The 14317-nt window shown below is 38.5% G+C and overlaps 1 protein-coding gene across 6 annotated transcripts in view; it reads right to left on the bottom strand.

The window, feature by feature from the left end:
* The window catches only part of gria3b (glutamate receptor, ionotropic, AMPA 3b), a 199061-nt gene that overhangs the window by 141994 nt on the left and 42750 nt on the right, over positions 1-14317 (bottom strand). For all 6 annotated transcript variants that reach the window (XR_016169632.1, XM_089134685.1, XM_039694143.2 and 3 more), the window contains exon 3: positions 981-1220. Coding sequence is in view for 5 of the 6 variants with exons in the window: in XM_089134685.1 (XP_088990811.1) it covers positions 981-1220 (240 nt within the window). In the remaining variant the exon portion in view is untranslated. The remainder of the gene's footprint in view (positions 1-980; positions 1221-14317) is intronic.

Genomic DNA, 14317 nt, shown 5'->3' with positions numbered 1-14317 from the left:
TACAAGTTATTTAGACTTCCTTTTTTGGTGTTTTTTGGTCACTAACTCATGGCAGTTCATTTCACATTTTGGTGATTTGGTGGCTATTGTATGAGTTCGAAGAATCTCATTTGTACGTTTTCCTACAATCTTGCACCAAAATGATGGTTATGTTTAGGCATGTACCTTCATGCTCACTCTTTTTATTTTCTAAAAATGATTCACATCATACAAATTCATACAGAATTGCAACGCATTCTCATGGCGTCAATATAACACGCTTTGGTTATGGGTAGGTTTAAGTCTGGGGTAGTGTTAGGGTTAGACCACTAGGAGGCGCCTTCTGGCCCATATATATCTGCGTCTCATATTGACGCTAAAGAGTGCCATGTGCGTCGGATGTAGATGCAATTTCAAAAGCGTCACCTATATGACGCCTTGGGATGAGAACGGGCTTGGAATTGCACCTCGTAAAATAGTATGTTTTTCTGTGAGACATTTCATTTTATGCGTTCAAGAGCAATGTTAACCTTCTTTAGAACATCTCTTTTTGAGTTCCTATAGGAAAAGAGTAACTTGTGGGTGAGAAGGTACAGCTTTCTAATTTGGGGTGAATCATTCTTATACATAATTGGATGTGTTTAAATGAACTATTTGAAATCAATATCCCTGTGCAGTGCTAATGCAGACGAACTGTACCAGGAAAGTAAGGTGAGCTATTTAATAAGTATTTTAGGGCCCCAAATTCGTCTATGCAGCTCAGAACTGGGGCACATCAGTTCTAAATTCATCATGTATCCAGAGATATCTGGACCTTTGCACCAGTACTGCAGGCGCCCTATCCAGACCCTAAGGACCCAAATGGGGCATCCATCCTCCATCATGGCCTGCTCCTTATGTGCTACAAACCTCGCAAAACCAATATAAATCAGCAGTAACTCTTTCACTCATGTAGGCCAGCCATTTTGTTTGGAGTTTCAGAAGTAACTAAGAGGACTTACCTCTGTCTGTGTCATAGAGGTAGACAAACTTGTCCCACTTGTAGTGAGACAGGAGACTCAGGACGGCGCCCTTTAGAGGAGGGCGCATCTGGATGACGAACTGCACGTCTGAGTCGATGGGGTAGCTGGGAGTGACGAAGGAGGTGTGGAGAGCCCCACAAAAGGAGGTCAGTGTGTTCATGGACTTCTTGTCATAGAAGCCGAAGATGGCGTACACCCCTCTGGAGAACTGCGAACAAACTGGAATCAGAACAAGACGAGTTTGAGTTTGTTTATGACCGAGTTACAGTACAAACAACTTCATAATTCTCTACCAATCCTACAAAATGGAATCGGATGATCTTGGCATGTGAGTAATTGCAATAATTGGAAAATCTGTACAAACATGCAAATTTGTTTTGACTGCATGAATATGAGCGGAGAAATAATTGCATTATTTCCAGCAGATGAAAGTGCTGCGTTGCGTCTGACAGTGACACACTCTTGCCTTATACAAAACACTGTCTGATTGGCTGTTCCTTACTCTCCCAAAACACTTGAAGCAAATGAAGCATAATTATGCACATCTCTATGAACCAAGAATAATCTCATTACTGACGCGGGTACAAAGCGGTTGGCGGAAAACCTCTGCTCATCTGTGTTACAACATTTAGCCAAGGGTAACAACATGGGTAGTTTTGTATGCAAGAAATACAATTAATTTATGATCGATATACACTCACCTAAAGGATTATTAGGAACACCTGTTCAATTTCTCATTAATGCAATTATCTAATCAACCAATCACATGGCAGTTGCTTCAATGCATTTAGAGGTGTGGTCCTGGTCAAGACAATCTCCTGAACTCCAAACTGAATGTCAGAATGGGAAAGAAAGGTGATTTAAGCAATTTTGAGCGTCCAGACGGGCCGGTCTGAGTATTTCACAATCTGCTCAGTTACTAGGATTTTCACACACAACCATTTCTAGGGTTTACAAAGAATGGTGTGAAAAGGGAAAAACATCCAGTATGCGGCAGTCCTGTGGGTGAAAATGCTTTGTTGATGCTAGAGGTCAGAGGTGAATGGGCCGACTGATTCAAGCTGATAGAAGAGCAACTTTGACTGAAATTACCACTCGTTACAACCGAGGTATGCAGCAAAGCATTTGTGAAGCCACAACACACACAACCTTGAGGCAGATGGGCTACAACAGCAGAAGACCCCACCAGGTACCACTCATCTCCACTAAAAATAGGAAAAAGAGGCGACAATTTGCAAGAGCTCACCAAAATTGGAGAGTTGAAGACTGGAAAAATGTTGCCTGGTCTGATGAGTCTCAATTTCAGATGAGACATTCAGATGGTAGAGTCAGAATTTGGCGTAAACAGAATGAGAACATGGATCCATCATGCCTTGTTACCACTGTGCAGGCTGGTGGTGGTGGTGTAATGGTGTGGGGGATGTTTTCTTGGCTCACTTTAGGCCCCTTAGTGCCAATTGGGCATCGTTTAAATGCCACGGCCTACCTGAGCATTGTTTCTGACCATGTCCATCCCTTTATGGCCACCATGTCCCCATCCTCTGATGGCTACTTCCAGCAGGATAATGCACCATGAATCATTTCAAATTGGTTTCTTGAACATGACAATGAGTTGACTGTACTAAAATGGCCCCCACAGTCACCAGATCTCAACCCAATAGAGCATCTTTGGGATGTGGTGGAACGGGAGCTTCGTGCCCTGGATGTGCATCCCACAAATCTCCATCAACTGCAAGATGCTATCCTATCAATATGGGCCAACATTTCTAAAGGCGAAAGGGGGTCAAACACAGTATTAGCATGGTGTTCCTAAAAATCCTTTAGGTGAGTGTATTACCCTTAAATGATATTTACAAATGTTCACGGTGACAACAGATTTAGACTTTTACAAACAAATCATGAAATATTAACAACGTTATCTAAATTAACAACGTTATCAAGACTTTTTCAAGATAGTGAAGAACCCTGGAGAGGAAACCAGCATCCAAACTGGTTGACCAGAATGTCGATCTTTTCAGCATTTCTATGTTCACACTTCACTGTTGGCTGATGAATAATGTGTTCTCCTACAAAACACTAACATCTATGCACACTGCTTATTTAAACAATGGTATGATTGGTAATGTTGTAAAAGTACCTCTTAAAAAGCCTATTACACAGTCTCTAAAGATAGCAGTTAAATGTGTATTAAGCAATTTCGGCCATTTTGCTGACTCCCACCAGACTGAACTTCTGGATTAGACTGCTACCATTCTTTCAACTCTAAAGCCTCACACTCCACAGACATGTCAGCCAACCAGAATGCGCAAAATTATTCAAGAGTGTTTCAGAATTGCTTCTCTCTCTCAATCTCTTTACTCTAAAGGGGCCTTCAATGTAGCAGAGACATTTCAACTTCAGTTAAGAAAATACTGACCTATGAATGTCATATTGGAAGTAGACATTTGTAAAAGCCATGAAAGTATGTATTACTGACGTTAAATATAAATATTGTGTAAATAATTTGAAGAGAAGTCCTTATGTTCAAACAATTTGGACGTGTGACTAAACTTGGTAATGGTTGTGGGGAGTAGTGCTAGATTTCAGACAGACCCCTCACTGCTGTTCAATGGCTGTCTGACACATGCTGCACTCAAAAGCTCAAGCTCCAACCTGATTGGTCCATTAGACTCAGATGGTGTAGTTGAGGGATCAGCCACCAGGAGCTAACAGGCTCACCAGTCAAACCGGGACCACTTATTAGTCCAGCAGGTCAATCAAGGATTTCATATTTACCCAAAGCCCAAACATAACAAACATGTTCTTGGCTTGAATAAGCTACTAAATGGACCAGATCTTATGCTGATATCAAAAGTCTAACTAGGCCAGAGTCCAAAATCCCTGTCTGGGCTATTGCTCTAGATAGAAGATGGCATCTCAACAGCTGGACATTCATGCAGCTGCATGTGTGTGATTACAGGCCTGCAGCGGAGTGACAATTACCCTTTGAATGGGGCTAGGTAAGTTGCCCGTCTCCTCACTGGCTCTACTGGTTTGCAGGATTTTCTTTTAGTTTATTCCTAATTTGGGCCAGTTCTGACACAGCCTTTGTCCTCAGGGATAGGAGCTGGCTGCTTCCCTTCCATCAGTTGTCCTGGACTTATTAGGACAGGCTTTGAACAAACTCAAACCAAATACATAAATTATGTCAGATGCCTTTGCTTGCAATCGTCTCTCAACCCCTACGCTTACTCGCTTCAGGCCTGGCATATCCTGAATATTTTTAGTTTAGAATAGTCTTTTTTTTTTTCCAAAGCACACAAGTAGTTTAATCTCTAAATCGCTTTGCCAAAAGCATCATTATCTAAGCAGTACATAAATTGTGCTACTTAAATTAGCAGCATTGGACTCTACTTAAACCACATTACTTGCAATTTAATCCACTTTCAGAGTTAAAAAGACAAAAACCAGTTGGACAATATGAATGTATGTGGTCGACAATATTAATGCAACTGGATTAATGCAAGAAAACTGTATGCTATATTCCAGAAATGTGCACGCCACATGATTACATTTACAAAACAATGATGATTGACAATAATTGACAATTGATTATAACTATGAATATGAGACCCTGCATGAACTTTCTGAGGTAGAATGGAGGGACATAAATGTCTCAGGTTTTATTAAAATATATCTTCATTTGACTTTTGAAGATGAACACAAGTCTTATGGGTTTGGAATGACTTAAAGGGATAGTTCACTTTGAAATTAATTGTTGGTATGTTTCATCTTACCTCAAGAGCATCCAAGATGTAGGTGTCTTTGTTTCCACATTATTTTCAATTTTGATATTTTTGGGTCAAAGCGTTCTTGTCTGTCAGTCATATAATGCAGGTCTATGGTCACCACCTCAAAGAGCATGCACAGAGTCCAGATTAAACATGATTTAATGATTCGTAAATGTAAGTACACATTGATGGCCTAAGACACGAAACGAGTGGTTTGCGTGAGAAAACGAACAGTATTTATTAGGGCTGGGTAATAAATATTGATTTCACGATATTAATCGATTCTCATTTTTACAAACCGATATCGATTCTTAAATCTCAAGAATCGATTAGTCATCCTGTTTTATTTAAATGAATGAGACATTGTATCGCGGCTGCGCACATCCAACAAATCGCAATAATCCTTGTTACTATTGATATGAAACAAAGTCTCAATTTTTAAATTACGTCCATTTTCTTTAGGAGTTCAAAAACGTAAATGGCGTTTTGGCGCTGTGGCGTGAGATCGCTCTGGCGCAGCTCCAGAGAAGCAGCAGCGCTGATCTCTCTTCCGGGTTAATAATACCGGTCAAAGCGCGAAATAAACATTAATGAGCATCTGAAAGTGTGTTAAAAGATCGAGTACAACTTATCTAAATCCGTATCATGTCACATTGATTCGCTCAATCTGCGTTTCAACCGTGGAAAGACGTCAGTTAAACAGCTTGTAATCAATGTCATGTATCGTCATATTTACCTCAGAAAACGCACATAAACTCGTTAGTCCACACTCGTTAGTGTTCTTCAATATTTAATGCATATTTGAATAAATCTGGCAAGTTTTTATGACAGCCACCATTTAAATGTTTATATTTCATATAATCTTCTTATTATAAAAATAAATAAAAGTGTAATTTAAGTGTTTGTATAGCTACAAAACAGTTCATTATCACCTTCATATTAGGCTAATGAAGTCTATAGGCTACAACTAGACTCCCATAGTTTACAGCATTAGTTAAGAGATTTGATTCCCTTGAGAAAAATTGCCATTTATTGTAACTGATATCCAAAATAATCGATATTGAATTGAATCGTAATCGAAATCGAATCGAATTGCAAGCTTGTGAATCGAAATCGAATCGAATTGTGAAATTTGTCTCAATACCCAGCCCTAGTATTTATATCGTTTTTACCTCGTGTAACCACAGCCATGTCCAAGTGAGCTGAGGGCGCGGGCGCATCTCTTCGGAAGTGAAGAAGAGTTTGCACGAGCATTGTTTTCTTTCACAATGGTTTAAATCTACTGGATAAGTGCAAATTAGTACCATTTTAATTAGCTGTCTTACCTACAATCTTTTTTCTGTGTAAACAATGAGTGACGGCGCACTTAGACGTGGCTGTGGTTACAAGAGGTAAGTTTGTTTTCTCACACAAACCGCTCGTTTCGTGTCTTAGGCCATCAATGTGTACTTACATTTACGAGTTATTAAATCATGTTTAATTTGGACTTCTCTGTGCATGCTCTTTGAGGTGGTGACCATAGACCTGCATTATATGACTGACAGACAAGAATGGTTTGACCTAAAAATATCAAAATATGTACACTGTTTGTACTACCGGTCTTGCCTAATTCCTTAAAAGTCATTCCATGAGATTAAGACGAATCTCAGTTCTTGGAGCCACTATAAATCCTGTTTTGAAGTGCGAGCATCGCCTCATTGCTTTTCATTACGCAGAGAGTCCTGACATGTCACGTCACATCTTGATAACATGTTTACTCTGGTGGGCGAGGGGCATTCAGCTCAGGGAACAGTGCTGAGCAACGTTAACCACGGCTCGCTCAATGGCTGAAGCATCCTTGCTCAGCCCCTCCATCTCCACCTTCTCCCCCCGAGCAACCAGCGGTCTCATTACCGGGTATTCATCAAAACGTGCCTTCGCTCTCCTAATCAGGATGCTCTCTGCACTGCAGCGGGAACAATGCATTTCCACATGCCTGCCCCGGATGACCGTGAGGCCACTGGTGTTGAAACGATAAGAGCCATTAGAAAAGGCTCGGTCCCGACGGCTGCGTTTCGGACTGAAATAATGTAATCGCAGTGTCATGCACTTGAAGCCATCTTTCACCACCATGATTGTACATGGCCTAGAGACCTAGAACACATCGCTGCAAATGTCAGAGTCGATCATCCAGCTCTCGGTATTCACTGTCCTCTTCTGTCCTTAGTCCTCTCTCTCTCTTCTCCGTCCGCCGCGTCTGCTATTCCTACAAACACCTCCCCCCAAACACAACGCTCTCACAGGATAATAGTCCTCTGGGGGTTTGAGCAAGTAATTGTATCTGCTCTTGTGAGGAGACATGTGAAGTCCTTCAAACTGTTCCTGAAAACAAGAATCTAAAGAAGCGTGTAATTTCGATATGTCTATGAAAGGCAAATGCATTCAGATTCCACATCCCCTGGCATGCACAGACATGCATTTTTGAGGTGAATTTATCGAACTGTACTATAAGCAGAAAACAGAGTTTGCATCTCTGTTGCTCAAAAACAAACCAAAAAATCATCTGCGGGATGTTTTGTGCTGTAAAGCGGTAACACTTTAGAATACGGTTCCTTCGTTAATGAATAACTACACAAGAACTAATGAGTAACACGATATTAACAATCTAGTAACTATTATTAACTAACAAGAAACTCTGATTAACGAACTAGTAAGTAATAGCGCACAGACGAAAGTGGTAGTTCACTATTAAGTAATCAATAACTACTATTTTTTTAATACTTCCCAGAGAACTACTGAAAAAGTTTATTAACAATCTAGTAACTACTATTAACTAAAAGAAACTCTTATTAACGAATTAGTAAGTAATAGCTCACAGATGAAAGTGTTACTAGATACTTCTGTGGGAATTACTAATTATTTGGATTCGTATTATAAAGTGAAGATCATTGGAACTAACTAGTAATTACTCAAGTGTTACTAAAGACATTTTCTAAAAGCTACTAAAGTTCACCAAAAATCTCAAACATTTGCACAAATCATGACTAGATCATGTAGTAACACTTGAGTAATTACTAGTTAGTTCCAATGATCTTCACTTTATAATACGGATCCAAATAATTAGTAATTCCCACAGAAGTATCTAGTAACACTTTTATCTGTGAGCTATTACTTACTAATTCGTTAATAAGAGTTTTTTTTAATTAATAGTAGTTACTAGATTATTAATACACTTTTTCAGTAGTTCTCTGGGAAGTATTAAAAAAAATAGTAGTTATTGATTACTTAATAGTGAACTACCACTTTCGTCTGTGCGCTATTACTTACTAGTTCGTTAATCAGAGTTTCTTGTTAGTTAATAATAGTTACTAGATTGTTAATATTGTGTTACTCATTAGTTCTTGTGTAGTTATTCATTAACGAAGGAACCGTATTCTAAAGTGTTACCTGTAAAGCTTGTAAAGAAAGCTTCTAAATATTTCATTGTTCTATTCTGAACCCCTACAACAATGCAACACCGCTCAAGGCCAGTCATTTGGCCAGCAGCGGCCCTGCATGAAACTAATGGCCATTTCATAACGTACCCTCTATCCTTTGGCCATTTCAGATCTGGAGCATCGGTTAGCCTTCAGATGCCATTGTGGCTGTTTATGGGTTACAAACAGGCTCATTATGACACATACAGTAGCAATTTGGACTGCATATTATACATAGGCAGCATTTCAGCCAAAATAAAACCCCATACTTGACGGATTTGTAATGTCTACATCCTGAAACTCCTCACGGTCACTCAAGCGCAGGACACAAACAGGAGGGTGAGATGGGGTAAGAGGATATTTCTTGTGTGTGGAGGACCAGGACCACAAGTAATGGGGTAAGAAATCCTCTTTGAATAAATTGAACGTGCTTAACTCATATCTATATATACATTTACATTTATTCATTTAGCTGACACTTTTACCTAAAATGACTTACAATTGCTATATATGTCAGAGGTCGCACGCCTCTGGAGCAACTAGGGGTTAAGTGTCTTGCTCAGGGACACATTGGTGTCTCACAGTGGATTCAAACCTGGGTCTCTCACACTAAAGGCATGTGTCTTATCCACTGCGCCATCACCACCCCTATATATTAGGGGTGTAACGATACACATATTCGTATTGAACCGTTTGGTACGAGGCTTTCGGTTTGGTTTTCGGTACACATTTTTGAACGGTTCTTTGGACCATTTTTCCTGTCGACAAAATTTCGTTACGTGTGGGAAGCAAGCTCATAGGTTCTGCCGTGACCACAACATCAAATGGCAAATGTAATGTAAGCGTAACGAAACTGAGCTACCCGTTATTGTGTGGTTGATAGACCACACAGACGTCAACTAACTGACGCTTTTGACCATACGTCAACATCCGACGTTTTAGGGTACCCTTTGACGTCAGTTAGATGACGATCCCGGGGCGTCATCCAACTGCTGCTTTACCTTTAACGTCAGTTAGATGATGTGGGTAGGTTTAGGTCTGGGGTAGGGTTAGAATTAAATAGAGTCATCTAACGACGTTAAAGGGTACCCTAAAACGGCGGATGTTGACGTATGGTCAAAAGCGTCAGTTGTATGACGTCTTGGGATGAGACTGCACTGGTTTATCAGTTTGGACCAATGTGCGAGCTGATATTGATCATCAGCACTGTTACTACACAGCCAAATCCAGTAAAGAAAACATTTGAATTCCCCACTGAAGTAATAACATCGCTGCGAGATGAAGTTAGAAACATTCACATTTCTCCGGATCAAACGGGTCAAAGAGCGCTGACGTGGAAACTAGGAAGAAACATTGTGCCATGAATGAACTATCCAGTGTCCACAGATCAGCAACATTCACAATGGGTTTACTGTATAACACTACTAACTGTAACCATGGAAGTTTGGCAGGAATAGTCGGCTATAATGCTTTCAAGTAACATCATGTCGGTGTTATTTCGACATTATGATTATTGCTGCCCTCAAATGTTAATCTGTACTAAAATAAACCTTTGTTTATAACTACTACAATATTACATTTACTTTTGTCCAAGGAGCTGTTTTGTTTTGTAAGCTGCTAAGAAAAGTCAAGTATAGCTCCATCATTGCTCAAAGTTAAGAAAAAAATATCATACTTTATGATGTTAGTTTTAATAAAAATATTATTAAAAATTAAATCAAGGAGATTTCTATGCCATTTCTTTCTTTTTGCTGTATCGAAAATGTACCGAACCGTATCGTATCGAATCGAACCATTACACCCCTACTATGTTTAAAAGTAAAATGCTAATTTTTCTTAAGAAGGATATCTTCCCCGTCTTACTCTGTTTCTCACAGGAGGCTAACTAAAGTTTAACGTTAGTACATATTGTACAAAGATACATAGCAAAAAATAATGGTAACCGGTCTTAGGTCTTGGACAAAACAATATGTAGTTTACATTTAATTATTTTCAACAGCCTCTGCATCAGGAGTGTGCCTAGTTGAACAATGTTATGAAGGAATGCATCTCACAAAGATTTAGAATAGAGTCATCATGTCTTGCTCCCCTGTGCAAGGGTCATGACTCACTACACCAATACCAACCCCCCATACACACTCAAAAAGTAGCATAACTCTTCTCTAGACCCTTGAACCTCAAGTGACATCAGCAGTTGGTGTAGACAATGACTAATCCGATGGTCAATATCATAGTTATGTCTCCAAATCTTTGTGAAAGATGGCATTTAAAATTCGTTTATTTGTTTCAGAGAGAGACCGTGTTTTTACCGTATTCCAATTCATGGTGAATTCATTACAAGAACTGTGTCAGATAACAGTTGTTGGAGACCTTTAATAGGTCAGAATGACAACTACATTGCAAAAGCCATTGCATATATAAAGAAAATTTACGAAAAATGCTTTCCACAACATTAAATACAATTCTGTCATTGTGTAGTCATGTCATTCCAAAATCAGATGACTTCCCTCCTTCTGTGAAACACTAAACGAGATGTTTTTAAGAATTCTCACTCTGTTATTTTTCATTCAACGAAAGTGAATGGTTACTCTGGGGTATCACGCTTAAAAAATGGCAAAGCATCATAAAAGTACTAAACTGCCCTTCAGAACATGACAGCCAATGCAGCTTGATGGTAACATAAATCTGAATCCAATTATTAAAGGTGAACTGTGTAATTACACCTCAAGCTTGTGGTTAATCCATAGGTCGAGAAGTCGAGCCAATCAAGAAAAACAGAGCAAAGTTTTGAAAGAATAGATCCATAGTGCCACAGGGCCAATACTCCTCGGCCAAGTCAACCTACTTAGTTGTCTCTGCCCTTTAAACAAAGATAGAACAAAGTATTCTGACGTCCAATAACTATCTTTCCATGTTAGTTACAAAAAGAGTCTCTACATAGCCACTTATTACAGGAAATAAGACTTGTGAACGAACTGTTAATTCACTTAAGCATTTTCAGCAATCCACCGTTGTCGCAGTATTTCGCTGTTCCTGCTAGAATATCCAACAAACCATCCATTCTCCAACAGAGGAATGTATTACAAGGGCAATGGTTGCACCAATCTCCTTCTACTTCTTCTCCCTCTTGGGGGTTTATGACTGGGGTTGATGCATGTACAGCTTATGATATTCTGTAATTGGATTTTCAGAAAGCTGTTGACAAAGTCTCCCACAACTGCCTAATCCCCAATCAGCAGTGCAGCACTGAGCATGTTCCCATAGCTGGGTAGAGAGCAATGGAAGCATGCAGCCCAGAGATGCCATTGTAATATGGAATGAGGGGGTGCTGTGGATTTACTGTAGCATTTGACAAAACACAGCGCGTTTTACAGGGCATAGGGAGAACATGCTATCATGTAACCTAACTCACGTCTTCAAGATAGAGTATCAGGTAATGAAGCAAGTGAAAGTCCACTGACATTGAGGACCAATTACTCTTTCCGATGATAATTATCGGGAAGCTATACTAAAGTTACCTTACAAAATACATGTTAGTCATATCATGGTGTTAGATGACAATATTATGGTGCTGAATGGTGCCATGGTATTTATATGGTAACTTTAAATTGTACCAAATAATTGCACAGAAATCATGGTATTAGCTAGCCTGGTTAAAACTAGACCATTCTCAGTTGTAACGGAGTTATAGTGTGGGAAAGCGTCATAGACAATTCATTTCCAGAGGGGCGTCACCAACGGACTTCGTGGTTAGACCTAAAACCAATCAGAGCGATGAAGGAGATGACGTAGGCAGAGTGTTGTTCTTTGCTCGGTTTTTAACAAAAAGGAAACGTTCGAATCGCTCAAAACAGACGCGATAGCTGATTCAAGTGAGTGATGTTCGACGGCGGCATCCATCTTTGTAATGTAGGTAGGCTACAAAATCTTTTTCAAAAGCCCGCCCCAACGTTTCTGATTGGTGCCTCGATTTCGACGGCTTTGAAATGGGCTTGAATGATCTCTTTGCCAGACTGACTTTCAGAGCAAATCTAAATTTGCCGGAAGTTGTCTGGGTTTTCCGAGGCTAGGTATTAGCACTGTACAGTTTCAAAACTATGCCACCATTTAGCTATTTAAGCTTAGACATGCTTAATATATGAAGAGTTCAGATGCAAAAGCCTCTAAATGCCAATTGAAATTTTCTTCTAAAATGACCATTTTTATCAAGCTTGCATATTTAAGTTCAGTAATTTCACTTAAATGACAATTAATAGGTAATCTCCATTGCCATTTAGGTGAAATCACTGAACTTAAATATACAAGCTTGATAAAAATGATCATTTTAGAAGAAAATTTCAAATGGCACTTAGAGGCTTTTGCATCTGAACTCTTCATATATAGCTATATACCAAACAATGTGCTAATTCACTCTAAAGAATCATTAACAGTTATAAACAGGGCTTGACATCAACACCAAATACAGGTGGATTACATGCAGTTGCGTGTAATACAGTCACTGCTACAAGCCACTTTGGCAAGTAGAAATTTACATGTAATTAGGGCTGGGCGATATGGCGATATATATCGTTACCGCGATAGAAAACGTCAGTCGTAACATATTTTTTTATTGCGTGTATACCGCGAAATGCAAATAAGGGGGCGTGGTTAAATTCCGTGCAGTGCGCATGAGACTGATGCTGAGATTCGTCAAAGAAACATGGAGAAAGCAGATCAAGAGGATCCACAAAGGAATTACGTTTTCTAAAGGATTGTTGTTAACTGATCACTCTGGCTGCACGTTGCACGTTCGCAACGGGGAAAGCATGAAGTTACTTGATAACAACATTTCAATATCATTACGAGAAATAACCTTAAATAATGTATAGTTATCCGCATCTTTCCTTCTCTTATGTATATTTACTTTTTAAACATGAAAATCGCATTCAGCATGAATGAACATCCTGCTTGTTAAAACGAATGTATAATCCTGTTTCTGAGGCAAAATTACTAAATATGCAGCGCGAGTTATATATTTTTTAACTCCAAAGAATTGCCTACTGAACCAGTTGATAAAATCTTCCTTTGATTCGATCCGTGATTACAACTTCACTCTCAAATTAATCGATCGCATTTTGTTGATGTAAAAGACGCGCACGGAGCGCGCGGTGTTCGACGCACTGTTATAAGGTGTGTATAATTTAAACTACTTAGTCAACAATAACAGTAGCTGCGGTTTGATTTTCATATTGCTGCTCTCCTTCTTGTCACTTCTGAACTGACGGGTTGCCAGATATAACAAAAAAAGAGCAAAATAAGCCCCTTAAAACAACAGTCTCCGGTTGTGCAGGAATACCCTTCTCCGTTAAAAACGCAGTACAATAAGCACATGTGGTAAAAAATATTATAATTATATTAGATATATTATAATTATATTATAAAATGATTGATGAAGTAAAGCAATGCATGAGATTGAAAAATTATTTAAAGTTGAAATGCACCTATGAGTTGTATTTAATATCAATCTGTTGTGGGAAGTTCATCTAAAAGTTTATGAGTGTTTTTTGTTTACTCTATTTTGATATAAAAATAGTTTACCAAAAAAATAATTTACCAAATAAAATAAAAATAAAACAAGGTGACATACTTTTCACTTCTAAAGTATTTGGGTTTATTTATTATACAAAGCCCTTTTTGTCAATTTTTTTTTTTTTTTTTTGAGGATAACTATATAAATAACTATACACTGTAAAAAATATTGATGGTTTAACTTGAAAAAGTAAGTAACCTGGTTGCCTTAAAATTTTAAGTTCATTGAACTGAAAAAAGTGAGTTAATACAATGAAGGAGATTAATTTAACCATCAGAAACTCAAAATTATATGTTATCTGAACTAAATAAATTATTTAAGTTGATTTAACAAAAGAAAAAAATGTTGTGATTACTACACTGTAAAAAATATTGTTGGTCTAACTTAAAAAAGTAAGTAACCTGGGTTGCCTTAAAATGTTAAGTTGATTGAACTGGAAAAAGTGAGTTAATACAATGAAGTAGATTAATTTAACCATCAGAAACTCAAAATAATAAGTTATCTCAACTAAATAAATTATTA

Source organism: Pimephales promelas, chromosome 9 (genome assembly GCF_988280905.1).
Source record: "Pimephales promelas chromosome 9, fPimPro1.hap1.1, whole genome shotgun sequence".
Lineage (NCBI taxonomy): Eukaryota > Metazoa > Chordata > Actinopteri > Cypriniformes > Leuciscidae > Pimephales > Pimephales promelas.
The sequence above is the reverse complement of the archived record's forward strand: the minus strand, read 5'-3'. Positions and strand labels throughout refer to the sequence as shown.